Source organism: Bubalus kerabau, chromosome 11 (genome assembly GCF_029407905.1).
Source record: "Bubalus kerabau isolate K-KA32 ecotype Philippines breed swamp buffalo chromosome 11, PCC_UOA_SB_1v2, whole genome shotgun sequence".
In the NCBI taxonomy this organism is placed as follows: Eukaryota; Metazoa; Chordata; class Mammalia; order Artiodactyla; family Bovidae; genus Bubalus; species Bubalus kerabau.
This window is the reverse complement of record NC_073634.1, coordinates 108,704,750-108,732,132: the sequence shown is the minus strand read 5'-3', so window position 1 is coordinate 108,732,132 and position 27,383 is coordinate 108,704,750. Positions and strand designations below refer to the sequence as shown.

General features: G+C 65.8%; 2 protein-coding genes across 3 annotated transcripts; both read right to left on the bottom strand.

The window, feature by feature from the left end:
- Positions 1 to 89: 89 nt before the first annotated feature.
- AJM1 (apical junction component 1 homolog) lies at positions 90 to 7,770 on the bottom strand. Of its 2 annotated transcripts, none has more exons than XM_055541616.1 (3): positions 6,541 to 7,770; positions 4,806 to 4,954; positions 90 to 4,730 (listed from the first exon to the last, which is right to left on the bottom strand). In XM_055541616.1, exon 3 carries the CDS (start codon positions 4,676 to 4,678, stop codon positions 1,742 to 1,744), a length of 2,937 nt encoding a protein of 978 aa, XP_055397591.1. In that variant the 5' UTR covers positions 4,679 to 4,730; positions 4,806 to 4,954; positions 6,541 to 7,770; the 3' UTR covers positions 90 to 1,741. The 2 variants fall into 2 exon arrangements, with proteins under 2 accessions (XP_055397591.1, XP_055397590.1); XM_055541615.1 differs by having other exon boundaries at positions 4,806 to 4,951.
- A 123-nt stretch (positions 7,771 to 7,893) lies between these two features.
- RABL6 (RAB, member RAS oncogene family like 6) lies at positions 7,894 to 27,294 on the bottom strand. The gene is made up of 15 exons (XM_055541617.1): positions 26,909 to 27,294; positions 19,728 to 19,862; positions 18,547 to 18,594; positions 18,180 to 18,232; positions 17,282 to 17,373; positions 15,135 to 15,275; positions 14,563 to 14,668; positions 13,362 to 13,465; positions 11,292 to 11,584; positions 10,918 to 11,068; positions 10,127 to 10,342; positions 9,798 to 10,032; positions 9,302 to 9,473; positions 8,594 to 8,652; positions 7,894 to 8,519 (listed from the first exon to the last, which is right to left on the bottom strand). Exons 1-15 carry the CDS (start codon positions 27,036 to 27,038, stop codon positions 8,325 to 8,327), a joined length of 2,130 nt encoding a protein of 709 aa, XP_055397592.1. The 5' UTR covers positions 27,039 to 27,294; the 3' UTR covers positions 7,894 to 8,324.
- Positions 27,295 to 27,383: the final 89 nt, after the last annotated feature.

Below are 27,383 nucleotides of genomic sequence, written 5' to 3'. Positions count from 1 at the left end.
CACCCTCCCACTCCACGTTGTTTAGTGGTTTCCCACCCCTGTTTCCGAAGGTCCGCCCCCCTCGGCTCCGAAAATCTTCAACGTCGCACCCACTCTGAACAAAAAACGAGGCAGCAGTGGCTACATTCGAGTTATATTTTCCTTGGTTCAAAAGCGCTCCCCCTCTGGAAGTAACCCCAGTCCAGGGTCATTCCTGGGCGGCGCGTGGGGCCGAAGGCGGAGGCCCCTGGGCAGGGGACGCGGCGGCCAGTTTGTGAGGCCGCGAAGGCGGGAGGGGCTAAGCGGGGCGCGTGGCCAGTGCGAATGCGCGGAGCCGAGGCAGGCGCGCAGGCAGGTGAAGGAACGAGAGGAGATGGGCGCGGGTGCGCGGGCGGGGGTGCGGGCAGTGATCGGAGGTGGGGGGTGGGGCCCACAATTTAATTGAATCGATGCCTCCCACCACCTGGCCCTGACGGGGGCCTGAGGCTTCAGGAAGGCCCTTCCGGGCGCCGGGCCTCGCCCTCTCGGGCCAGGGCCAGCGGGCACCCCCCGACGAGAGCGGGGATAACGGACACTGGAGCGTGCACTCCAGCCTCAAGCGTCCAGCCAGCACCACAAGGCGGGGCCAGAGCGAGTTAGAGCGCGGGCGTTTGCGCAACTGCGCCCCCCACACCTCTGACGGACCGCCGCCCTGTGGAAGTAGCTCGCTCCCGCCCCTGCTCCAGACTGGGGACGAACCTCCTCCTCGGTCCTCACTAGGGCTACTGATAGGGTCCCAGCTGGAGGGCCTCCTGGGCCGCTCGCGCTCACCCAGCCTCTGCACCTGCTCCCGCCTGTGAGGTTAGGGCCGCTCTGGCGCACGCCTGGGGCCATCGACCGGGTGAGAGCAGGCAGCCCAACGCACGCCCTGCCGGGTCTGAGCTCTGGCCAGCGCCCCTCCCCTCTGCTTCCCCGGCCCAGGACCTCCTCCCCTCTGGTTGGGTGTCTTGTGCCTTGGTTGAGGGCCCCCCACCCCCAGTACCCCTTTACTGCTGCTTGCCCCAACCCCCGCGGCAGGGCGGGCAGCACCGTCAGTGTACCGAGGTCTGACCTAGTCTGCGAGGGCCCCACGCAGGTCCCCGCCGGCCCTGCCAGCCCACCTGGCCAGGAAGTGCTCGGGGTGCGGACACACCGAGACCAATCAGCGTGTCTGTCCTCCAGAGAGGAAAAGCCTCTGAGCAGGGTGCATCCCAGACCACAGGAAGCGGGTGGGGGGGGGGGGTGTGTTTAAAGGGACAGGACTAGGCTTTGGTCAACTCGGGCTCCTGGACCACGGCGAGCCGCGGTTGGAGACGCTCCAGGGAGGCCCTGCAGATGGGCAGGGGGCGGACGAGTCGGATACGCGCGGTCGGGTCTGCAGTAGTGACTTCTCCGCGCAAAGGCAGGGCGGGCTGGTCCTCAGACCCACCCCGCCTCCCAGCGGGGAGCACCAAGCGGTCGAGGACCTGCCTCTAGGGAGCCCCGAGGACGAACTGGGGGAGAGGGAGCCCGGCGGGACTGGGACAGTTGTCGCCGGAAGGGGGGGAAAGGCGGCGCTTCTTGAGACCGCGACGGGGCGGAGCTCGCGGCGATGTGGGCGGGGCCTGGTGGACCAGGTGGGGCTTGGGTGGACCTGATGGGGTTCAGGGTGGGCCCTGGGTGGACTGGGCGGGGCTTGGTGGACCTGACGGGGTTCAGGGTGGGCCCTGGGTGGACTGGGCGGGGCCGGACGCTCCCCCGCGGCTCACATGATGTCATCCAAGAGGTTCGCACTGGCCACCCAGTCGAGCGCGCGCGGCTCGGACGCAGCCATGATCATGCACATGAAGGGGCGGCCGGTGCGCCGGTCCGTGGGGTAGATGGTGGTGGGCGTGAAGCGCCGGTTGGCTTCGACAAACTCGCAGAGCTGCTCGTAGACGCGCGGGAACTCGTGGCGCAGGAAGACGCCGCGCAGCCGCAGCTCTCGCTGGATGTGAATGAAGGCCACTTCGCGTGCTCGCCGGCCCGCCTCGCCGTCCTGGTCTAGGCCCGCAGTGCCGGGCGGCGGCGTCAGGATCAAAGTCTCCATGTCGGGTTCGCGACCCCGCGCGGGGGGCGGCCGTGCTGGGCTGCCGGCCGCCAGCGCCACTTTGGCGAACTTGCGCACCGTGGGTCCCGGGCTGCGAGGCGCGGGCACTGGCCTGGCAGGGGCGCCGGGCGGGGTGGCCCCGGGGCCCACAGCCACCGACACGCTGAGCAGGAAGCACTCGGCTGGTTCGTAGAGGCGCCCAGCGGCCGCCAGCTCCCGAGCATAGCTGCCCAGAGGGGCCGCATGCGTGGCCAGCTCGCGCAGCGACAGGTAGGTGGGCGACAGCAGCAGCCCCTCGAGGCCGAAGCGCAGGAAGTTGTCTGCGGAGCCGGGGCTCGGGAAGCCCAGGAAGAGCACCCCACGGCCGCGGGACAAGAAGCCGACGCGCGCGATGCGCGAGAAGGCGCGGTGCACCGGGCCGCTGTCGCGGCAGAACTGCAGCACGTGGCGGCACACGCTGCCCACGCGGCCGTACACGCAGCGTGCCTTGTGCGCGTCCCAGTCCTCGCGGCGGCACAGGCGCGAGCAGTAGTAGGTGTAGCAGCTGTGGCAGGACTTGAAGTAGAGGCAGGCGTTGAACATGGTCTCGGTGCGCCCGCAGCGCGCGTTGGAGCACGTCATCAGGTCGTCCTCGTCGGCGCTGGGCTCAGGGGAGGCGTCGGCCGCCTGCCCCTGGCCCGCGGGCTCTTCGGCGCTACCGGCGGACGCAGGTGGCGAGCGCGGCGCCAGCGCCGGGCCCCCGGGCCCCGAGGGCCGCGAGTCGAGCAGGCGCCGCAACTGGCGGCCCAGGCCGTCGGACGTGGGCTCGAGCGCCTGGCCGGCTGGGGATCGCGAGTCGATGACCAGGTCAGTGATGAGCTCGTCCAGCTGCTCGAGGCTGCGCTGGCGGCCAGAGGCGGGGCCGTCGGGGGCGGCGGGCTGATACTGGCGGGGGCGGCTTCCCGGCATCTCCCAGCTCCTGGCGGCCGGGCGCTCGGCGGCGCGCAGATCGTTGTCGGTGATGGTGATCTCCGGGGTGACGTACCAGTTTCGGCCGGGGCCCTCCCCAACACGGCCCTTCTCGGACAGGGACGTCTCGGACAAGGACAGCGCCGCGTAGCGTCGGGGCGAGGTGGACAGGTTCACGACGACGGGCGGGCGCCGGCCTTCGGGGGACGTGCCCCGCGGCTCCCGCGCCTCGTGGCCCAGCAGGTTCTCGTAGCTACGGCCACGGCCCAAGGGGTCTTCGCGGCGCGGCCCTGGTGCCAGGATGTTGTCCCAGGAGCGCGAGTAGTGGCGGCTGTCGGTCGCTAGCCGGGGTGGACTGGTGCCCGTGCCGCCGTGCCAGGAGGCGAGCAGCGGGCCGGGGTCCGGCGGGGGCGCCACCTGCAGGGTGCGGTAAGGCCGCGGGCCCCAGTCGCCCCAGGCCGGGCTGCCTCGCGGGTGTGGATAAGTCCGCGTCAGGGCTTCTCGATTGCGGTACCGCCCGAAATCCTCAGTGTAAAACGCGCGGGCGGCGGGGCGGGCTCGAGGCTCCTCGGGGGCATAACGCGGGCCGCAGGGCGGGCCGTAGGCGCGGGGGGCCTCCCCGTAGTAGGAGCGGGAGGGTGGTTCCTGGACCGGGAAAGTTCGAACTTCCCCCGCGTAGTAGCCGCTCCCGCGTCTTGGACTGGGCCCCGGGGGCTCTTCGGGCAGAAAGGGCCTGGGATAGTAGCCGTCGAAGGGCGGGCCAGGGCTGGCCATGAAGCCCCCAGGGTGGCCCTCGGGTTCCTCCGTGTAGAAGAACTGGGTGGGCCCCGGCGGAGTGGTGAAGGGCACACTCCGGCGCTCCGCGTAGTCCCGGGGCCCGGGCAGCGGCCCGTCGCAGTACAGCGCCCGGGGGTCGGCGCAGTAGGAGTCACTGGGGGTGGGGGTGCGCGAGAGGGCCACGTGGCGAGGCCCGGGCACCGTAAGGCCGTGGAGCTGCGGGGCGGCGCGGGGCCAGGGCGCGGTCTCGGGGGGCCCGCAGGGCCGTGAGCCCCGGGCGGCGTGCTGCAGCACCGCTTCGTCTGGCTTGATGTCCAGGCGGCAGCGGACGTGGGGGGCGGTCCCCGCGGGTGGCTCGGCTGGCTCGGCTGGAGCGCAGCGGTTGGCTGCAGCGCAGAGGGGCGCGATGCGGCCAGGGCCGCCCCGCTGCGGCTGCAGCTTGATGGGGTGCAGCTCGTTGGCGAGCGCGCGCAGCGCGGGGTACGCGGGCTCCCGGCGGGGCGACGCGTCGGCCCGCGCCGTTCGCTGCGCTTCTCGGCCTCGGCGCGGCAGCACGGGGGGTGAGGCGGGCGCGGGCGCCAGGCTCGGGGGCGCGCGGGGGGCGCTCTTGGAACGGGCGCGGCGCCGGGTCTCGCCGTCGCGAGATCGGGCGCGCGGCGCAGCGGGCTCCGGAGGCGGCGCCTCCGGGCGGGCCTCCATGGCCACCCCGTCCAGCCCCTCCAGGAAATCGAAGCTTCGACAGTGGCGCTTGTTGAAAGGCGCGGGCGCTGCAGGCCGAGCCATGGGGCGCTCACATGGCGGGGGCCTCGACACGGGCCCCGGGGCCGCCACCTTGATGTCCTGGTACACGGTCGACACCAGCAGATCCGGCGGGTCGGTGCGGGTCATCTTAAAAGAAGTCTCCAGGCGTCAGCTCACTCGGCCTTTCGGGGCTTTCGCCCTGAGGGGAGACGCGGGTCAGGGCGGCCCCTCTGCAGCCCAGGCCCCGCTAACCCCCAGCGCTGGCCCGGCTTACCTGGGGCACAGCCCGGGAGGCAGCCAAGGCCTGCGGCCACAGGCCCATGTTCCATGCCGGCGTCCCAGGCACCTGCAGGGGGCGCCCAGCTGTCCAGCCACTCGGGTCCTGCCCCCTCCTCCACACCATCCTTTCTGGGCCACTTTCTGCTGGGAGGAGGTGGGTGACCAGAAAGGGGATGTCATCGCAGCGGCCCCCGAGCTCCTGTGCTCACTAGTGACCACTGGCAGGCTGGGGTAGACCCCCTTTCAGGGACAGGCCAGCAGTGGGGTAGGAAGAATGAGCGTGACCCCAGGACCACCCCACCGGTGCCCACAGGTGGGACAACTGTGTGCTCACTGGGGCCTTCACAGACTGCTTTAAGGTGCTGGCTCCTATAAAGCAGGTGATGAAGCCCCCTCCTAACGCCTAGTGCAGACCAATCCCCCCATGCTGCAGTCTGAAGCCCCTGGCCCCAGCCTTAAGCAACCTTAACCAGCCTCCTGCACCCCCCCACCCCCCCCAACTGGCGCAGCTGGACAGGCAGCCGTCCCCCAGCGCTGTGTCAAGGCCCAGCGCAGAGGCCCCTGCAGGCCCTGAAGTGGCCCCGTCAGGCCCAGGCGTGGCACAGAGGCTCATGGGCTTGCTGCCCTGCCCTCAGTCTCCGGGTGGCACTGGCCACAGCCATGCTTCCGGAGCTCATACCTGGGCCCCAAAGCTCCCCTTGCCTTGCAGGAACCGCCTCTGACTCTCCCCCTTTTTGGGGTGGTTGAAACTCACCAAGCTCTTTGGGGCTGTCATGACAAGGCTGGGAGAGTGACCCCCTAATCTTTGCAGCAAGCGCATGGCAGCGGAAACCAGGCCCTGGCTGTCGGACCACGTGGGGGTGTGTGAGCTCAAGGAGCTCAAGGCTGCCCCCAGGTCCCTGAGCGGCGCAGCAGGCCAGGAGGCCGCCAGCAGGGGAGGCAGGGCGGTGGGTGGATCAAGCCCCTGCCACCCGCAATTCTCAGGCAGGCCCTCCCCTCAGCATCACGGGAGAGCTCCATGGAAACCTGAGGTTCCATGCCCCCGCATGCAGGCTGAGCTGGGGTCCACCCCTCTGTACTAGGCCCACGTTCAGACTTGGGCCAGCGGCTTCTCTGGGTGCCCAAAGCCTGGAGAGGCTAGGGGTGGAGGGGGGTGGCTCAGACAGCGGTATGGGGTCTCCACCTCCTCACGGGCTGGGGGAGCATGCTCCAAGGTGAGCTCGGAAAAGCGAGCTGGGCGCTCACCTGGCAGGGCCTCTGGTTTGGCTGACCCTCTGTGTCCCCGGTGTGCCAGGGCTTTCCTGCCAGCAGAGCTGCCCCCCTGGGTCAGAGCCACCCAGGCCCAGTGCTTGTCCCCATCTCAGCACCCCCACCCACCTGTCCCTGGTTTCCAGGCCCATCCCCCTCCCACCCTGAAGCCAGGCCAGGACCGGGGGCTGGATGACAGGGTATGAGGCTCCGCCCCAGGGAGGTGACAGCCCGGCCTTGGCGCTGCCGCGGCCCCCGAGGAGCCAGACTGGGCGACACACCTTCCCTTGGCGATGGGACGGTCCGCCCCCGCCGGGGTCCCAGGCCTAAAGAGCCCGGCGGGTGGCCCTCCCCGGCGCGCAGCCCGGCCCAGCCCCGAGCCCCCGGGGGTGGGGACCGCCGTCCTCCAAGGCGCAGCGTCCCCGTCCTCTTGGTCGCCGCACTCACAGAAGATCCGCGGGGCAGCGGCCTGGACCCCTTACCTGGGCGGTGCTCCCGCACCGCGCCCGGCGGTCTGCGCAGGCCCGCGCGCGCTCCGCCGTCCCCCGCGCCGCCGCGGCCCCGGCACCGGCAGAAGCTTCGAGGCAGCGGCGTGAGGCTGCCGGGCCGCTCGGTGCTGCCCCCGATGGCGGCCGGCGGGACTGCACTTAAAGGGACCGCACGGTGGGCCGAGGACCTGCGTGGCGCGCTCGCTCCTGCTTGGGGCCGAGCTGGGTGCGCGGTGAGGGGCTCCTTGAGCCCTCAAGGTACATGCCTGGGGTCCAGCGAGAAGACCTCGGGCCGAGGAGCGCCTGGCCTAGCCTGCCCGCCCCCACCTCCCGGACATCTGCTGGAGGGCAGCCGGCAGCCTGGCCGGCCTTGGAGGCTGCCCAAGTCCTGGCCGCGCTGCGGACAGCTCCAGGAATAAACGCCTGCGGCCAGCCAAGGCAGGAGCAGATGGGCAGCCCCATGCCCTGTTGGCCTCTGTGCTGCAGGCCTGTCTTCGCCAAGCCTTCCCCGGGCACGTGGGCACCCCCAGGGCCCTGCTGCTTCCTGTCCTCCCGCTGTGCAGCCTCCCCGGGAGGACAGGCTCCTCTGCCCCCCGTGTCCAGGCAGGCGGAGGCCCCACTGCCCTGGTCAGGTGTGCACACCCCAGAACTGCATGGTAACATCCCCCCTCCAGCCCCTCACATGAGGCTGAGCCAGGAAACAGTCCAGGCTGGCGGATGGGCAGGGCGCTGGTGCCTGCAGCTCCCAGGGGCAGGGTCAGCCACGTTCTGGCCTGTCAGCTGAGGGGCCCCTGGGCCAGTCCAGGTCAGTCTGGTCCTCATGGTAGTGGGCACTACAATGATAGCCAGCCTCACGAACTGGGTTACAGGTGCCCTTATGGGTTAGTGTGGTGCCCAGCCCCCGCCCAGTCATGACTGCCCATCTGCGTCCTGGTGTGGGTCTCCCTGAGTTGGGGAGAGGGCGGCTGCCCACCGGCCCCTCTTCGTCCTTAGAAGGCAGTCTGTACGCCTTTGGAGGGGACAGTTCTCCGGCACCTGTCGGTGGGGCGGGGCCCTAATGACAGCTGGAGGGGCCTGCAGGGCTGAGGTCAGCGCCAGGTGGGAGCAGGGGTGCGCGGCGGCCCTCGGGGGTGGGACCAGGTCCGCGGAGGGCGGCTGCGCTAGCCCACCTGCACGCGGCACGGCGCGAGTGGGGCCGGGCCTGCCTGAGGCTTCCTCCCCCGAGCGCAGTCACCTCGCGGGGAGAAGGGCCCCATGGCCTGTAGGCAGGGAGCTCGGGACCTTCCTGCCCACCCACTTCCTGCCCACCTGGGCCGGGCCCCTGGCAGCAGGAGCACACACGGACGCACAGTAAAACAGGAGAGCTTTATGGTCCGAGCAGTGCGGAGGACAGTGATGGACACGAGTGCTGAGGGCCTCCTGCTCGGCCCGCGCATGCCCGAGCTCAGGTGCAAAGCTGGAGGCCGTGCCTGGCAAGAGCCACCCCCGCAGGGGCGCCAGCACTGCCTGGCCTCAGCGCGCAGCGGACCCTGGGTCCGGGGACGGAGGCCTGCGGCGCCGGCTGAGCTGCAGCAGGAAGCGGGGACGGCCCGCATGCAGCAGGCCAGGTGAGCGCGTGCAGCGGGCCGGGGGCGAGCAGGGGCCGGCGGGGACGCACCCCCCCTGTAAACAGCCTCACGGGCCTCCTCGGCCTGTCCCATCCCTGAGAAGCGCGGGGGGCCGGCTGCCCGCCGCCCCAGCCCCCGGCGCGCGGGCGCCCGCGGTCCGCAGGGCGGGGCCTAGAGCGCTTCGTAGTCGCCGCCACCGCGGAGGGGGCCGCCAGGCGCCCCGCCGCCCAGAAAAGCCTCCAGCTCGTCCAGGGCCGTCCTCTGCGGGCCCCGAGGCCGCCGCCGCCGCTCGTCCCTGCCCTTGTCGTCCGCCCGCTCCCGGTTCTTCTTATGCTTGCTCCTCTTCTTCGCTGCCTTGTCTTCCTCCTACAGGGGCACACCGCAGTGTCAGGGCGGCTGGGTGAGCGGGGCCGCCCCAGGGCGCCCGGGGGCTCAGATACCTCTCTGCCCTTTTTCTTCTTCTTTTTCTTCTCCTTCGCGGGGGGCCTGCCCTCCTTATCTGCAGAGGAGAGGCAGCGTCAGTTCCCCGGCCCGAGGCCAGGCCCACCCTGGGCCTGGCACGGAACAGCAGCCTGGGTTAAGCCGGGGGTGGGCAGGTCTGGTCTGAGCCGGGGTCCCTGGGTCCCCAGCGTGAGCACAGCCCAGAGCCAGCACCTAGCCCTGCAGCCTCTGCCCTGGGTTTGGGCAGGGCCCGGGCCACTCCTGCAAACAGATGTCCTTTCCTCTCTGCTCTGGGGATGAGGAAGGCCCAGGGAGGCCCCAGGTCGGCTTCTAGGCTCCAGCGGCCCAGAGACTGGGACGACGCCAGGAGCCGGCAGCCAGAGACTGTGTGTGGGTCCCCACGGGCCCAGAGACCAGGCCCTCTCTCTGCAGAAGGCCAGAAAGGCAGGGCGGGACCGCGGCCCAGAAGCGCTCCTGCCCGCCGCCTGTGCCTGCAGAGGCCTCCCGTGTGGCTGCACTCAGGTGCCTGGGGAGCTGGGAGGTGGTCAATGAACAGCGGGGCCACGCAGAGCAGGGCTGGGGACGGGGCTTCTGGCCCCGTGGGGGCCTGCCTGCCGCCCCTGTGCCCCTGCTCCGGAGCCCTGGGTTCAGGGCGAGGCCGAGGTCAGCTGGCGCCTGGCAGGAGGGGGCGGGCCCAACACGGCTACCTTGCTCACTGCTGTCCTCGCGGCCCGGCTCTTCCAGCCCCAGCCCGAAGAGGTCGGAGTCGTCCTTCAGTCTGAAGGAGGGGGCCAGGGGTTTGGGGGGTTCAGGGGGCTGCACGGGGCCAGCGTCCTCATCGGTCAGGTCAGAGAGGTCCTCTCGCACAGGGAACTCGCCCTGGACAGGGAGCAGGCAGGTCAGCCGCAGACCCCCGCATCCCCCTGGCTGTCACGTGACCCCCAGGGGCTTCCGTTACCGCCCCAGTCCAGGGGCCCCCCCAGTAACGACGGCCCGCGTATGTCAGCTGTGACGCGGCAGCCCCCCAGCCGTCCCTAGAGCAGGGTCAGCTGTGCCTGTTGTACATGGTGCCCCGTGGGGCAGCCCTGCAGTCCCCACGGGCCTGACCGTGCCCTGGGAGCCCCCACGTCTCGGGCGGCACGTCCCCCGCCCACCCAGCTGCCCTGGGCTCGCAAGCAGCACGGGCGCAAGGCTGGTCCTCACCGCTCTCCGCTGAGCATCTGAGTCGCTCTCAAAGTCCGGGTCATCCATGACAAAGGACAGCATCTGGGCGGCGATGGGCCCCTCGGCGTCGCTCTCTGACGACACTGGCTTGTCCGTGCCCTCCTCCAGCCCGCCAGAGGGGCCCTCGGGGTGGGGCTTGGTGCTGCCCGGCCGGCGGGGCTCTGCCGCCCTGGGAGCCGCGTCCCGGGGCGGCCCCAAGGCCTTTGTGGAGGACCTGGGGACACAGAAGAGCGTCAGGGACCTGAGGCCGCCTCCCGCCTTCCCTCCCCCCAGGGCCCCGGCACCTCTTCCCTTCCGTCCCAACACACCGTCTGGTCTCTGGCTCAGGGCACTTCTGGGGGGCCAGGACTGCAGGCTTGGGGTGCCCTGCCCCCTCCTCTGCCTCCTCCTCGCTGGACAGAGTGATGTCCTCGCTGGGGACGGGGCCTGTGGGTGGCAAGGGCCTGCTGGGAGGCTTATCTTCAAGGTCCACGTCGTCCTGGAAACCTGCCACCATCGGGTTCCCTGCCTGGGTCTCCCTGTCGCTGCAGGGAGGGCAGGGCAGTCAGAAGTCACGAGGAGGGCCCAGAGCACCCACTCTAGCCTCCAGGCCTGGGCCTGTGCAGCTGCTCTGCCCTACGTGGACACGGCTAAGGGGCACCAGCTGCCAGGGCAGCCTGGGGGCAGCCCTGTGGGGGGGGGGCCGCCACATGTGTGAGAAAAGCAGGAGTGGGGGCGGGTCTGAAAGGGACGGGGTGCTGGGAAGAGTGCGTGGAGGGGCCTCAGGCGGCCACAAGCTCGCGCCTCCCCTTCACACCCGCCCTGCCCCCGGGAAGAAGTGCACAGCGGCTCTTTTGCCCCAGGCTCCGTCCAGCAGGCCTGGCCTGTGCTCTCAAGCGGCAGCAGCCCAGGGTCAGGCAAGGGGGACGCCTGCTGAGTCGTGACACCGAGGAGTCAGGATGTGGCCTGAAGCTGCTCTCCCTTCCTCCTCCGCGCACCTCTGCTCTGTCCCAGCGCCCAGATGTGGACGGGCATGTGTTCCCGGAGTCCATACCTGATGGGCAGAGGGCCAGGCTGAGGATGGCCCCAGCTGCCTCTTGCCTCTGGGCCCTGCCCTCACCTGTCGCTGTCCTGAGGGCCCCTGGCTCCCAGTCTCTTTTCGTCCTTGGCAGGGACCGTGTCCTCCAGGAAACTGCGGTCCAGGCTGTCTTCAGGAACGAAGTCCTCCACGTTCTGGACTTTCAGGGAGGCCTCTGCAGCTGGGGTCGGCTCTGGGGACAGTGGGTGCCAGCTTGCGCTCACCAACTCCCCCCGCCCCTGGCTGGCCCATGAACAGGATGGTACGGCTGGGCTGCGGGGCCACCTGCCCAGGAGGATGGGGGACCTTGTCCCTCCTGGGGCCGGGGAGACAGACAGGGCTGCTCCCCCTCGGGAAGCCTGGGCCTGCCTCCGGTCCTCCCTGGGGTTGGGGTCGTCCCTGGAGGTGGGGCCTACCTGGGGGCGGGGGGGCCGCCTCTGTTGCCGGCGCGGCCCCGAACAGCCGAGCGATGATGCTGCGTCGGGGAGGTGCGGCTGGCGGGGGCGCGGCTTCAGCAGGGGCAGGGGGCGCCGGGGGGGCCTGTAGGGGTGGCTGCAGAACCGGCTGGGGCGTGCTGGGGCTGGAGCTCCCCGTAGACACTGTGCTGGGAGGCACCACGGGGGACTGGGAGCCGGAGGACGGGCTCTGCCCGCTGGTGGTCAGCGGGGATGCGTGGCCACGGCTGCGTGCCTCCATCATCTCCAGGAAGCTGCGGGAACGGACCACTTGAACGCTGCCCGCCCGCGTGAGTGCGCTGCCCACCCCGACACAGCCCTCCCCATGTGCGTGAGCGCGCCGCCCGCCCCGACACAGCCCTCCCCATGTGCGTGAGCGCGCCGCCCGCCCCGACACAGCCCTCCCTGCATGAGGTCCCTGGAGCTGCTGTGCTGATGGCGACAGGGCCCCTGCCCCAGGGTCCTGGGCACCACCTCCCCCTGGCTGAGGACACCGGCGGCATGGAAGCCTGAGCAGGGCCCTCCTCTGGAGGGACGAGCTTTCAAACAGGTGTGCAATGGAGAGCCGGCGTCCTTGCCTCTAGGCTGGTGTGTGGAGACGGGGTGGGGCAGGCACAGTACAGGGTCTTGGCAGGGGCTGGGGTGGGGTCTGCCTCCGACTTTGGTGGCCTTGGCAGGGGCTGGGGTGGGGTCCGCCCCCGACCTTGGCAGTCCCCCAGCGGCTCAGGGCAGGTCGCAGTCACACCACTGCTGAGCCCCCAGGGTGCCGCCTTCTCCAGGGACTGTCCTGGGGGCTGGTGGAGGGTGGGCACCATGGGGGGGGGCTCCAGCTGCCACCTCCCCAGGGAACCTGGTGCCCACGTTCAGTTGGAGACCTGGCGGGAGCTGGTCAGCCTTGGCGGGGGTGGGGGGTGTGGGGTGTGGGGGCAGGCGTGTGCAGCAAGGCCAGCCTGACAGGGTGGGTGAAAACACCGCCACCCGGATGACCCCTGCCGCCCCCCTCTCAGTGTCAGAACTAGTAGCTGGATCTGCCTCCGAGGAGGCCCCAAAGTCCCTCCCTGAGGCCCTGGGGTGGCAAGGAGACGGGAGGGTCCCGCCCGAGGCGCAGGTGGAACAGCGGCTGCCCCGCCCGAAGAACACCCAGCAGAGCACAGGACACAGTTTAGTGGGAATTTGGGGCCAGGCCTTCCCCAAAGAAACATGCCCAGCCCAGGAGCTAACCTGACCCTCAAGCAGACGGGGCTGCCCCATGCTCTGGGTGCCCACGACCCACCCTGTTGCGCGTCAGAGGAATGCCCACCAGGCCTGCTCCCCATGGGTCAGCCATCCCGCTGGACGCACTCGGACACCACCCTCCCTCTGCATCGGGGGCCTGGAGGCTTGGGCTCCTGCCCTGCGCCCTCCCAGGGGCAAGGAGCTGCCTCCACGGGTGTCACCCAGGAACACCGACATCAAAACAGGGACGGGGCCTCGGCTGGCAAACAGGGCCGCCGGGCGTGCAGGGGCCTGCGGTGGACACAGGGCTGGTCAGTGGCGCCTTGGGCTGCACACCAGGTGGCCAGCAGCTGGGCTGGTCTGGACAGAGGCGGGGGGACAAGGCAGCCGATGCCCACAGCTGCACCAGGCCTGAGCACCCCCGCCCCTGCCCGAGACAGGCGGCCACTCCGTGTGCCCATCACACCCAGCGAAGCAGGCCCAGCGGAAGTGCTCAGTGGGCGGGGCGGCAGAGCCCATGTGCCTGACCTCCCATCCCAGGGAGACTGGGGAAGGGCCGTTGTCTCATCTGATTCCCAGGAAGGGCTGAGACCTGACTGCAGCAAGGCCCAGGGCCTGTACCGACTCAGACCTGACGTGACTCGGTTTCTCTGAGCAGCAGCTCCTCGTGCAGACACGTCTACGTGGTGGGAGGCACTCACATGCCGCCCGCCAAGCGCAGAGCAGGGCTGGGGCGCGGCCTGGCCCAGCACGCACCCGCCTTCCTGCAGAGCCCGCCCGGGGGTCTGAGCGCGAACGCAGCCCGGCCACACGCACATGTCATAATTCTGGTCCTCGGTCTCCTGCTGCACGGACAGCTCCTCCAGCGTGGCGTCTATGTCCAGCTGGTTTGTCTCCAGCTGCCGCAACAGCGTCTCCCTCTGCAGACAGGAAGCAGGAGGCTGAGCCGGGGCTGTCCTGGGGTGATCAATCGCCCATCGGCCTGGCGGCCCCCAATGCACAAGGCCACCGCGGAGCCGGGAGCCCGCAGGGCCGCACCCAGGGGCCAGTGAGATGCCTTGGTGGCTCCGTGAGGCTCGAGGGGCAGAGATCACAACGTGCGCAAAGCACCCGAGACAGCGCCCTGTTCACACAGGTGCGAGGTTCGGGAAGCTCCAGCACTTGCTGAGACACTCGCTTCCTGATGGCCCGGTGCTCCATGGCAGGATGGCTTCCGCCTTCCGCTCTGCCCACTGCTGCCCTTCAGTCCACGCTGGGGGTGTTTTCCTGCGACTGTTTGCATGCTGTGCTCTGACAGGAAGCTCAAGGCACCCCTAAGGGTGACGCAGATCAACCCCCAGGGTGCCCAGGGAAAGGGCAGGTGAAGGATGAGTGCCCGCATCCTGGCCTTCAAGGGCCTCGTCTCTTCAGAAGGCGAGAGAGGAGGAAAGACAGCCGCTCTCACTGGTGAGCTCTGCACCCTTTCAGAGGAAGCGAGAGGCCTCTGCGGCGGCAGGAGCCACAGGCCAGCACCCCAGGGATGGACCATGGGGTGCTGTGTGTCTGTGCTCCGTGATGAGCAAGGCTGTCACCTCTAGGGTCTCGCCTTGAAAGCCGATTGCTTGTCTAAGGTCAGACACTGAGCCAGACACATCTGAAGGGCCACTGCAGCCAGCAGAGCCGTGACTGACGTGTGGGGCTACCGTTGTGGCGGGGCAGGGGCAAGCTGAGCCAGGGTGCAAAAGCCTCAGCCTTTTCTGTAAATCTAAGAGCATCCCCTGACAAAAGGGAGAGCGAGACTCCAGAGAGGGTGGCCGGCCAGGTGGGGGAGGGCGGGGGCTTCTCAGCCCCTGCAGCTGTCGGCAGAGTGCCCAGGCCCATGGCGGGGGCAGCGGGGCGCCCATGTGGGCTGGTCACTGCCTCAGGCCACAGCACCGAGAAGGACCCGCGCAGACAAGCTGGGGAGGGGCCAGCTCCCCAACCAGCCTGGGGCACCCCGCCGGTGGCTCCGAGCCCCGCCCCTGCCGGCGGCGCTCACCTGAAGCTGCAGGAAGGGGATGTTGAAGAACCTGTGCAGGTACTTGAGGCCGAAGCTGTTCTTCATGGAGGACTCAGCGTAGCGGAAGTAAGAGGATCCCGGGGGCCTGTTCACAGGAGAGCAGAGTCGGAGAGCCTGAGGCGGCCGGGGCAGCGGGGTGCACTGGGCCGAGGATGCACCCGGGCCAGGCTGTCCTGGGAGCAGTGCCCCGGGGCGCTGGGTTGGCCAGTGGGTAACGGGCCCACCGTCCCAGGAGGAGACGTTGAGGTTCAGGTGGCTCTGCTCGGCAGGGCGTCCTCCGGTGGACGCCCAGACCAGGCCGCTGGGGCCGTCTGCCCCTGCAGGGCCTCACTGTGCACCCACCCATGCTGGCCCAGGGACGGGCCGACATTCCCGCCGCACACGGGGGGTGCTCGGCCGTGACCCTGCCCGAGTCAGTCTCCAGGAGGGCCCGGGGCCTGCAGCTGGGGGGGTGGCCAGGGCTTGGGCAGGGGCAGTGCAGCAGGCCGATCCAGGGGACAGGAGCGTCCCGGTGGGGGGTCAGGTGTGTCTGGGGGCAGCCGTGGACCCACCTGTCCAGGTGGTCGAGGACATCGCGCACGTCGTCGGGCAGGATGACACGGTGCTCGCCCATGTCGCGGTAGTTCCCCAGCACGCACACGGGCACGTGCGTCGGCACTTTGGGCAGCTCCCGCAGGATGTAGTTGAAGGTCCTCGGGGGCACATGGGGGGAGAGGCCTGCCTGAGCCTCCACCCGAGGGTGTGGGCGCGGCGTCAGGGGACCCCCAGGGTGCACGCCATGTACCCTGCAAGCCACCCCGAGGGGTCACCCTGTACCCGCGTGTCCCCAGACCCATCTGCACCCCCTGTGGGCACCGTGTGCCCGGGCTGCTTTCAGTGGGGGCAGGGGGCCCTGGCTGTCCTGGCACGGGGCCCACGCTCCTGTCTCCTGAGTGGTGAGCAAGGAAGTGCGCCCCCGTGCCCAGATTCAGGGCGCTCTGACCTGGAGCCCGCCCACCTCTGGCCACTGGCGTGCACGCTCTGTGCATACTGAGCTCCCCGACTGCAAACGCTGGCGTGTCCCAGCGCCCTCTTCTGGTGATGGGGACAGCACCCGGTGCTGTAGGAGCGAAGCAGAGCCATGCTCCCTGGGGCTCTGGGGCAGCGAACCTCCCCACCTGCACCGGGTCTCCTGGGTGGGCTCAGCCTCCCTCTCGCCCCCTCCCCAGCCAGCAGCCTGAGGTGCGGGGACATCCATCTGTGTGGCTCCCTGCGGGGCCCTCCTGGCCTCTGGTCACAGCTCATCCAGCCGTGGCCAGGAGCTTCAGCAGCGGTGACAGGGCACCCGAGGCCCAAAGGGCTGTGCCAGCGCTCGCGCTGCTCCCAGGAAGGGATGGCACCCCCGGCCCCAGGGCAGGCCCCCCAGCCCGGCTGTGCCCGGAGGCAAACCTGCTACTCCTGCAGGGGGTCTGGCCTCGAGCTCTGGGCACGCAGCGGCCCCTCCTGCTGAGCACCCTGCCGCCACTGGGGGCCACTCACACATGGACTGGCACCCTGTCCTCTGTGGACACTGAGCCATCTGTCCCTGCAGGTGGGACGGCGGGTCCCCAGAATGCTAGGTGAGGCTGGAGCTGTGTTAGACCCCAGGCACCCAAGTCACTGACGGGCACCCTGGGGTAAGCGGGTGAAGCCCGGGAGACTGTCCAGCCGTGACACGGGGGCCCTGTGGTAAAGGAGCGCCCACACTGGGAGGGGCCACGTCCCGGCAGGTCTCGCAGCGGCTGTGGGGACGGCCGGGCTGCTCCAAGCACCCCCAGCTGTGCAGCTCCTGCAGCTCCCGTGCATGTCCTCTCCAGGCAGCGTGCAGACTCGAGGCCACCAGCCTGGAAAGGCCTCTGGCAAGGCCGGCCTGAGTCACGCAGGGAGGACGCTCCTGTCGGCCAGCAGCCTCCCCCCAGAGCCGGGGTCCCGGGCGTCAGGAGGGCCTGGCCTCCCCCCAGGGCCGGGGTCCCGGGCGTCAGGAGGGCCTGGTGCTGGCCTCCCCCCAGAGCCGGGGTCCCGGGCGTCAGGAGGGCCTGGTGCTGGCCTCCCCCCAGGGCCGGGGTCCCGGGCGTCAGGAGGGCCTGGCCTCCCCCCAGGGCCGGGGTCCCGGGCGTCAGGAGGGCCTGGCCTCCCCCCCAGGGCCGGGGTCCCGGGCGTCAGGAGGGCCTGGCCTCCCAGGGCCGGGGTCCCGGGCGTCAGGAGGGCCTGGCCTCCTGCCACGAGTGGTGCTGTCAGAGCTCAGAGCCGAGGGACGAGGCCCCACCCTCGAGAGCCCACGTGGACACGACCCTCGGGGCTGGCGGAGGGTGTCCCCACACCTCTGCACGTCCATCTTTGCTCATCTTGCTCCTGAGCCTCGGCTGTGATGAGCCACAGCGGTGTGCCCCCCCCACCCAGCGAGCCCAGGAACGTGGAATCTGGGGACCCCAACACAACCGACCACTCGACGCTAGCAAGGCCTCACAGCTGGAGGGGCGTGTGCCTCCCCACCCTGGCCTGCCGTCCGGCGCAGACGTGAGCACCCCACCCGGCCCACTTCCAGATTCGAGTGCTGAGGCCCCCAGGCCGGCGGCTCCATGAGGCTGAATGGCCGGGGCGCTCCCAGCCCAAGCCTGGCCCTGGAGCAGCGCTGGGCGTAGTCTCGGGAGTCGCAATGCCCTCGCAGGCCAGTCCTTACCACTGCTTGGTGATGTCAAACATCATGACCACCCCGTTGCAGTTCTTGTACACGTCCAGGAACTCCGCGTCCAGGGCCATCTCGGACTCCGCCTGCAGACGGGGAACCAAACCTCAGAAACGGGCCATGACCCACAACGTGAGTACCCACCTCCTGGTGAAGGCCGAATATGTCTTTTAAACTGAAAAGACATCAGGTGTTTTTGTTTTGGGGAGAAAAAAAGTCAGCACGAGGCTAACTGGCGCGGCCACACAGCCTGCCCTCAGACCAGGGGGCCCGCACTGCCTGCCGGCAGGGCCCTGCGCGGGGCTCACAGGTGCTGCCGCGGGGACTAGTGAGCTGAAGTGCGTCCCAGACCCGAGGACGTGGCCAGAGAACCTTCCAGAACCCACAGCAGGGACGCTTGTGCCGGGGCAGTGCAACGTGTCCATGAAGGCCGGGGACCTGGGCTGGCGCTCACGGAACCTTCCGGCCGGCTGTCAGGAAGCCGTGAACAGAGGCCCTCGAAGCTGGCAGAGCCCGTCACAGGTCAGGAGCGCTGCCAGTCGCGGGGGTCCTCGTGGAGCCACAGGCGGCCCATGTGTGCCCGGCTACACCCGCAGGCGTGCCTGTGCCTTTACGGGCCCGGCCTCTGTGCCAGGAGTGAGATGTGGGCTCCACCTGAACACCTCCCGGGCCACTGCAGCCCCAGGTGGGGTGCGGCAGGGGTCACGGACGTGAGCAGCAGCTCGGGTCAGTCCGCCACCCCAGGCTGCTCAGGAGTGGCCCCTGCGTCCCTCCAGCGCCAGCAGATGCAGTCCTCGGGAGGGCCGGGCCAGGTGGGCAGAGGGGCTGAAGCGCAGACGCCTGCTCATGACCGCCCCGTGAAGTCGGGGCCATGCGGGACGGACCAGCTCACCTCCTGGGGGTCATTCTCCATCTTCAGGCCGTCACCTCGCTTCTTGCATTTTCCTTAAGGACAGATGGACACAGTCACGGGTGGAGGCGCTGTGCCCGAGGGCAGCGCGAGCAGGGCGGCCTCTCCCTGCGCCCTGCCCCTGGCAGGGGCCTCATGCCCACGGGGCAGTGCCGGGCGCTCGCCCCCCACCGCAGACCCAAAGCCGACATCACAGCTGGCACGGAGCCCAGCCACCAGCCAGCCCGCCTGCTCCTGGAGCCAACAGTGAGCCTGCCAGGAGCCGAATCGAGGGGGCAGCGGAGGAGCAGCTCACACAGCTGCAGGGTGGAGAGAGCCCGGAAGAGAAAACGCGACGGGAGTGACTCACCTTTGTCGACTACGTCCCAGACTTCAACTTTCACGACGTCATCAGTGGCTGAAACGGGAGAACAGCAGGATCAGCGCCCAGGGTCAGCCTGCGGCTCCAAAGATGGGCCTCCAGGCTGTGCGGACGCCACACTCCCCCGGGCGCCGCCCCCAGGGCTCCTGCACAGGCAGCAGGCACAGCCTCCGGGACGCTCCTTCCTGGGAGGCGGGGAGCAACCTGGACGCGCGCTCAGGTGACAGGACCCCAGGTCCTAAAGGCACCCCTGGGGCAGGCTCGTGCCCAGCTAGTGCCCTGCGCCCCCGGCTGCTGCAGGAAGGCCTGGTTCCAGTGACTCCACAGCTGCTCTTTGGCAGCACTGTCTGGGGGTCGCCAGCCTGGGGTGAGGTCCGGGGCACGTCCCCAGGCGGTTGGGGGGCTACCCACCTCCCAAGGATCCTGTGGGGAAAGGGGAGAGACGTACGTGCCACCCAGAGGAGGGACAGAGCTTCACCCTGAACTGAGAAGGGGCACCCTAGGGGTGGGGCCCAGTGCGGCCGGGGCAGGGCGACGCCGAGCCTGTGTGGCTGCCCAGACAGTGCCTGGCGGGCGCCGGAGGGTCAGGAGGCCCGCTGAGGCCCGGGCATCCTGCTGCCGGCCACGGGGCCTGGTTTTCCGACGACAGGGGACATTTAAGAGGCTCGAAGACCTTTTACTGTCGTGGTTCCCGAGCACGCAGACTGGCTCCCCCGCCTCCCCGCAGGGTCCCAGTGGTCACCGACCCCCGCAAGGGGAGGGCGGCCTGCCATCCTGGTCATGCCCGGGTGGCCGCCAGGGGTGCTCTGCCCACCAGGTGATTCTGCCAGCAAACTTCTCCTGGGACCCTGCGGGGGTGGGGCTTCCCAAGGGCCGCAGAGAGCTGGGCTCCGAGGACCGAGGAGCCTGCCTGCTGAGGCCAGTGCAAGCCGCGGCTGCAACCGGCCCGGCCCGGCCCGGCGGTCTGCTCCGACAGCCAGGGTCCAGCCCCTGGCACTAATCCCCAAGTGGACGAATCTCCTACAGGAGCGGGGACTTCAGGACGACCCCAAAGCAGCGTGTGTGGTGTCCCAGGGCTGACTCCAGGCTGGGGGTGACGGGAGAGCCCTCCCTCCCCGCAGGCTGCGCCCGCCCAACCCCAGGCTAAGGGTCACAGGAGAGCCCCTCACTTTTGTAGCTCCAGTGGATGCTGGTGACCTGGATCTCCTGCGTGGGGATGTACTCCTCCACGAACTTCTTGCCCTGCAGCCGGTGCCACAGCGCCGTCTTGCCCGTGTTCCTGTCCCCACGGATCACGATCTTCACTGGGAGAGAGCACAGGTCAGGCAAACAATCAGAGTAAGGTAAACTTGCTCCTCCGCAAGCATCCACGCACACCTTCTGCACACGCATGTCTGTATGCCGGCGAGCAGGGAGCCTGGGGGAAGAGGCAGCGGGCACAGGCTGGAGAGCGGGCAGCCCTGCTCACCCCCAGGTCCCCAGGGCAGCTGACCGACACCTGGGAGTCTGCACTCAGGAAGGCAGCCTCCGGAGCAGGCAGGGCTGTGCGCTCACCTCCGCAGCCCTGCGTGTCCCACGGCTGCCCTTAGCCTGCCTTCCCGCAGCCCGGGCGTCTTGGGTGCAGGACACGCGTGGAGTGATGGCAGGAAGCCTGGATTCCACCTTGCTGCCCAGCCACTACCTAGGAGAGGCGTGCTCACGCACATGCCCAGGAGGACAGGGTGGGCTGGGGACAAGGTGGGGAGGGGGCAAGGTCCCAAGGTGTTGCAGAAGAGTGGGCTTCCTGCCGCCTGCAGAGAAGGCAGGGGCTCAGACTAAGAGTGTTCCAGAGAGCTGGGGAACTCGGCAGAACCAGCGGGTCGGGGTGGAGCTGATGGCCTTGGGTGGGCAGCTGGGCCTCTGCGGAGGGAAGCTGGGCAGCCTGCAGGGAGGTGTTCTGGAGGCCACAGGCCGGGCTGGGGCAGCGTCTCCCCGGCTAGTACCGAGCGCCCGGCAGGGCTGGGCCTGGGAGCACAGACGCCATGTTTCTTGCCCAGTCATTCTCTAGGGGGCTGTCTTCTCAGTTTCCAACAGAGGGACGCGAAGGCACCGTAACACGTTGACTGAGTGGCTGCAGCTGTGTACTCTTTATCCTTCATGATGCTGGTTTTGTCTTTTTAATTAATCTTGCCAGGGGTTCATCAACTTGGCCAGTCATGGGCACACAGCCTGTTTGGTTGGCTGGACGCCTCTGTTGATTCTTCTTAAAAAGCACCTGCTTCTGTTTTTCCCCTCGTCACTTACTTCCTTTTACTTCCTTGGAGTTTATCCTGCTCTTTTTCCTGGGTTTTCAAGCTGTATTCTCAGGTCGATGACCACCCCAAGCATGTGGGGAATCACAAATACTTCTTCAACCTGTAAATTACTTAGAGAGGTTTCTAAGTTTCCCCTCGGAGCTGTGCTTGTCGCTGTTCCTAACCAGCTCTGTTCACTGCGGCCACAGACGTGGTCCTTATGGTGCACACTCCCAGCTGCCTGTGGGGACCACCGCGGTTGGGGACGCGCCTGGGTCTGGGGGGCTGGGTGCAGGCGCCTGCTGCTCCACCGGGTCCTCCGCCCGCCGGGCCGGTTGTGTGCCCTGCACCCAGTCTCAGCGCCCAAGGCTCAGCCTCCCTGTGGCCGACGTCTACCCAGGGCTCGGCCCACATCCCCGCTTCCGGCCTTTCTGTGCCACCGTGAGCTGGATGTCATTCTTACGCATCACACACCGGAAGGAAATCAAATCAGTCTTCTTTTGCTGCTGCGTCTGCATGGTCGCCTTCCCTGGCAGCTGACAGTCTCCAGTCCCTGCAAGAGGTTCCCTCCCCATTTTTCTGCCTTTTCACGATGGGCAAGGTTTTGTAAATTCCTGTTTTGCCTGGTATTTACCTGGAAGATTTGCAAGTTATTTCTGCTCTTAAGCTTCTGACACACACCTTTGCCACAGTAAGTCTGAATCCAGCATCCTCGGCCCCCACTCAGACGCCACTCGCCACTGGTCGGCTCGGGGCTGTGTGCCAGCTGCGAGCATTCTGGCCTCTCCTCCTGTGTTTTCCACAGCAGCCGCGAGGCCTGTTCCCCATCTCTGTGCCCTGCAGACGTCCTGCATCTCCCGAGCTCGCCATCCATCCGCCTGGAGTGCACAGCCCAGGATCCATCTTGGTAGGAGCCTGGCCCCCGCAGACCGCAGGGCTGATCGGCTGCATTTCTAGGCCGACGGGGCTCCCCCTCAGCGCCTTCGTTGCCAGCGTGGGGTCAGGCTCTCAGCTGCCCCTCAGCGCGGTCACTGCCAGCGTGGGGTCAGGCTCTCAGCTGCCCCTCAGCGCGGTCACTGCCAGCGTGGGGTCGGGCTCTCATCCCCCTGAAGGCGCTCCGTTTGCTCCCTTCCCCTTCAGCTTTGCTGTCCTGCGAGTCCCACGATGCGTCCAGCTCTGGGGTGTGGAAGCCGCAGCCTCAGGCTTCTCGGCGTTCCGTGTGCTCTGTGAGCCGCAGGAGAGCCTGGCCTGCGTTTCTCCAGAGGCCGCCTCTCCATCCTGCTCTTTGCTTCTGAGACTCCATCCACGTGTGCATGCCCGGCTCCATCATGAGCCTGCGTCTCCCCGTCGGTGCACGCTCCATATGCATCCTGAGCCTGCGTCTCCCCGTCAGCGCACACTCCCTCTTCAGTTGGAGTACTACGCTGCGTCACCGGTCCGCCGGCTTCCTGTTTTAGTGACCGTGCTTTTTCGTTTCTGGAGGGTCTCTTTGGTTCTTTTTCATACACAACCTTTCTGTTCTGACTCTTGATATAATCTTACAACCGTTTCCTTCTTTGATATGTTTACAGTCCCATCACTTCGTGGCAAACAGTGGAAACAGTGACAGAGTTTATTTTTTTGGAGTCCAGAATCACTGCAGATGGCGACTGCAGCCATGAAATTAAAAGATGCTTGCTCCTTGGAAGAAAAGTATTAAAAAGCAAAGACATTACTTTGCCGACAAAGGTCCACTAGTCAAAGCTATGGTTTTTCCAGTGGTCGTGTATGGATGTGAGAGTTGGACCATAAAGAAAGCTGAGCGCTGAAGAATTGATGCTTTTGAACTGTGGTGTTGCAGAAGACCGCTGAGAGTCCCTTGGACTGCAAGGAGATGCAACCAGTCCATTCTAAAGGAGATCAGTCCTGAATATTCATTGGAAGGACTGATGCTGAAGCTCCAATACTTTGGCCACCTGATGCGAAGAACGGACTCATTGGAAGAGACCCTGATGCTGGGAAAGATTGAAGGCAGGAGGAGAAGGGGACGACGGAGGATGAGATGGTAGGATGGCATCACTGACTCAATGGACACGAGTTTGGGTAAACTCCGGGAGTTGGTGATGGACAGAGAGGCCTGGTGTGCTGCAGTCCATGGGGTCACAAAGAGTCAGACACAACTGAGCAACTGAACTGAACAACTTTAACATATTTTTTTTCTATTCTGTTTTGAGAATGAAGTCTTAATTTTCTCTCCAACTGAAATCCTTTTAAAATCTGAAATCTATTCTTCAAAAAGCCAATTAGAAGAAAGTGTATAATACCAGAAATAAACAGAAAGACCTGGTTTCATCTGGTTAAAAAAAGTAACCGATCTCTACTTCTAAGTAAAAAAGTCAAATCAATCTTAGAAACTTAGATATCACTCAAATAAACTAAGTGATTCACTGGAAAACCTTTAATTAAGATTCACTCAAGAAGTGACAAGAAGCCCTGACCTGAGAAGCATGTGGCCGTTTTACTGAACAGAACAGCTGCCTTTCTATCCTGTGCCTTTTATTCTAAGGAAAGAACACCACAGACACGGGATTGGCTAAGGGCTCCAGAATCTCTTTTACTCCCTGATCCTATAGTAATTCACCCAGACTGCCACACACTGCAAGCGAAACAGGGAACCTTTTTTTTAAATACAAAAGAAAGCTGCTGGTCTATCCTGGATGGGAATGACGCATTCCCTCTGCAGGAGGCAGGACTGAAAGCCCACGATGCCCTTTGGTGGTGCCACCAGCAGGGGTCGCTGGACAGCTGGCCCCCTCCTGGCAGCTCCTCCCAACACAGCCTCCAGGGTCTCTCTTCATGGAGTCCCTGGGATGGGGCATGGCGGGAGGGCCATGAGGGCCTAAGGCCGTGTCTCCCTCTCTCCGGCTTGGCCTCACGCTTCTCTCCTGACCTCACGGCACTCTGACACGCCCTCGGCCTTTCTCCGTGAGGCCGGCGCTAACCTTCGGCTCAGCAGTCCCAGCCTCAGCCCTCAGCCTGCGCAGGCCCTCAGCCGCCAGTCAGGCTGCGTGGCTGCTTCCTCGCGGTGTCTTGTGCCCGCTGCCTGCCTTCCACTCCCCCCTAAATGTAAGCCCCGTAACGCAGAGACTGTGGTCTGGGTTTTCACTGATGAATGCTCAGTAAATATTTGCTAAGCAGATGCATGCCAGGGAAGGAAAACCTATGAAGAAAAACGTGGTGCACGTCACAGGCAGCAATGCTCGGGGATCCGCACATCAGCCCTGATGGGGCAGCCACACAGTCTACCAAACGCAGCTGTTCACTTCTGAAAGGAAAACCTCTACCCAGTGACCAACCTTTCAAAGCTTTCTTGTGTTCTAGCACTGAAATCTGACTGGCCAGGACTCTGAATGCAGCCCGGAGCAAGGGCACGGAATCCACAAGACCAGTGCATCCTCACTCCACCAAACACAGCTGACCACCCGGGCCCACCAGGAGCACAAAGAGCAGACAGCTCAGGGAGCGTCCTGCCGCCTTACACGCGAATGGCTTCTGAACCACAGGTGTGGTCCCGTGGCTCACCTGGGCTTTGATGTTAAATGTGATGTGTATGCTGGGACTCTGCATGTGAGTCACTTCTCACCATCACAGCAATTTACAAGAAAACGACTTATCTGCTGCAGGAGAACAAAGTTCTATAAGAGCTCCTTACCCATAAAAATCCTGAGTCCATAGTTATTATACGGCTGGTGTGCTTCCTTAAGTAAGATGTTTTGGAAAATAAGTACTAGAAGTGTTCTTTTCTGCTGACTAATAAAGGAAGTAAAAAAGTTTGGAAAGTGCATATTAGCCCACGACGGGGACAGCGTCAGCCTGAAACGTCACACAGGCACAGGGCTCGGCTTCTCTCAACCGCTCCACATTTCACTCATTGTGTTCCACATCAGAATCTGCTGCCATGCACCCCCAATCCCTGAAGTGGGGGCTCTTCTCTGGAAGATTCCAGTGTCTTTTCTGCTTCTGACCCACCCCCCAACCCCAAACAGGGGGGTGTCCACCAGGGAGGGCTTTTCAGAAGGTGAACACTTTCCAGGCCAGTTTCCAAAGGAGGAAGATTAAGTTTTAACAAATAATACCATAACTAATAAAATTAAAGAGAGACATTACTGTGTCAATAAAGGTCCGTCTGGTCAAGGCTATGGTTTTTCCAGTGGTCATGTATGGATGTGAGAGTTGGACTACAAGGAAAGCTGAGCGCCGAAGAATTGATGCTTTTGAACTGTGGTGTTGGAGAAGACTCTTGTGAGTCCACTGGACTGCAAGGAGATCCAACCAGTCCATCCTAAAGGAGATCAGTCCTGAATATTCATTGGAAGGACTGATGTTGAAGCTGAAACTCCAATACTTTGGCCACCTGATGTGAAGAGATGACTTATTTGAAAAGACCCTGATGCTGGGAAAGATTGAGGGCAGGAGGAGAAGGGGACGACAGAGGATGAGATGGTTGGATGGCATCACTGACTCAATGGACATGAGTCTGAGTAAACTCCAGGAGTTGGTGATGGACAGGGAGGCCTGGCATGCTGCAGTCCATGGGGTTGCAGAGTCGGACACGACTGAGCGACTGAACTGAACTGAATAAAATTAAATAACGGGAACCAAATGTGAATTATAAGACGTGTGAAAATGAGTTTCTGTTTCTTTTTAATATTTATTTACTTTTGGCTGTGTCAGGTCCTGACTGTGGCCCGCAGGCTGTTTATGCGGCACAGGCCTCTCTCTAGTTGGGGTGTGTAGGCTCACTGGTTGTGGCCCATGGGCTTAGTTGCTCCTGAGCATGTCGGGGATCGAACCTGTGTCCCCTGTACTGGAAGGTGGATGGTTAATCCACTGAACCACCAGGGAAGAAGTCCCTGAAAATGAGTATTTTGATTTACTATTCTCTTCTGGCAATGTGAGAGAATCACACACAAAATTGGGTAGAATACGTGCAAACCGATTCCTCTTTTAAATTCAAAGTCTTTCCAATAAGTTTCTTAATATGGCACATTGTTAACTGAAATACAGGGCTCATCACAGAGACTGGCAGGCTGCCCTGAAAGTCGGAAATGGGGAAATGTCCGATATTTTGTAGCAATATACAGAAATACTTAGGGGGGAAAGATTTAGAAGCAGAGAACACATTAAAACAAACAAACAACTTCAAATACCGCTACCGAAAAGCCAGAAAGATGGAAAAACTTTAAAGAGGTCAAGAGGGCAGTCAGCGTCTAGGAGCTAAACAATTTTACATAATTTATAGCTGAGGACTGGAAACGATCTAGGCTTTCAGGGCATCGGGTAAATAGCTCCTTCCCATAGAAGAAGAGAAGGCTCTGCAGTAACAAGAGTCTGTTCCTTCTCAAGTTCTTCTAAATATACCTCTTACAGATGCTTCCTTTTAAAAAGGGGGAGCAAGAACGAGCTGCGCAGCTGACATTCTCTCTTCAAACTGAATACCAAGTCTATAGAGAAAAACCCCGTAGGTCAAACTAGCAGGCCAGCGGAATCCCCCGCCCCGTCCTCCTGCGGGTGGCCACACGGCTCGCGGGTGGAGAGCCCGCCACCCCTTTAAGACCGGGTCCCAGACCACAGACTCGCCCCCGTTACGTAAGAACCCCTCTCGGACGGGGTCACCTGGGCCAGTCAGGGTGCCGCAGACGCACCCGGAGCCGCCTGGACGAACCGCACCGTGCACGCGCGACGCACGCCTGTACCCCCCGGGCCAGCATTCCTGGGGAATGACCCACAGGCCAGACGGGAGAGCCACAGGCCGAGGCGCCCGCCCCCGGTCCTGGGGTGCTCTGGGCCCTCCTCGCCGGCCCGCATTACCTCCCGACGCCAAGGGAGCGAGCGCCCCGGGGCCCCCGCCATCCGCGCAGGCACAGACAAGGGCTCAGCTGGCCGGAACGCAGAGAGCAAGGCCCTCGGGGTGCGACGAGTCCCCGCGCGCTTCCCGGGTCGGACGCTACCCGGATTCAGCGAGTCTTGGGCGGCGCGGCCGGGCCCCCACCCTCCCCACATGCCCCGCAGGCGCCCCCGCGCCGGGCCGCACTCACTGTTGTACTGCACCCCCTTGGCGAAGCGCCTCTGCAGCGCCTGGTTCATGGACTGCAGCCCGGCCGGGATGTTCCTGTCGCGGCCCGGCGCCTGCTCCGACCCCACCAGCTTCTTGAGAGCGGAGAACATCTTCCTGCTCCCACGTCCGAGCCCGGTACGGCCCGCGAGCTCAGCGGCGGCGGCGGCGCGGCGGTAGTCGCACCATGTCCCGAGTTCCGGCGGGCGGACACCGGCCTGCAGGGCAGCTCGGGGGCTCAGCTGCGGAGGCTCCGCTCCGGCCCCCACGGCCCCCGGCGCGGCCGCTCTGTGCTCGTCAGCGCCGCCATCTTGGCGCCGGCTCAGCGGGGCGCGCAGCTACGGGGCGCCGCGAGGGCCACGGGAGTGCGGCGCGCGAGGTGCGCGGCTACGGGGCGCCGCGAGGGCCACGGGAGTGCGGCGCGCGAGGTGCGCGGCTACGGGGCGCCGCGAGGGCCA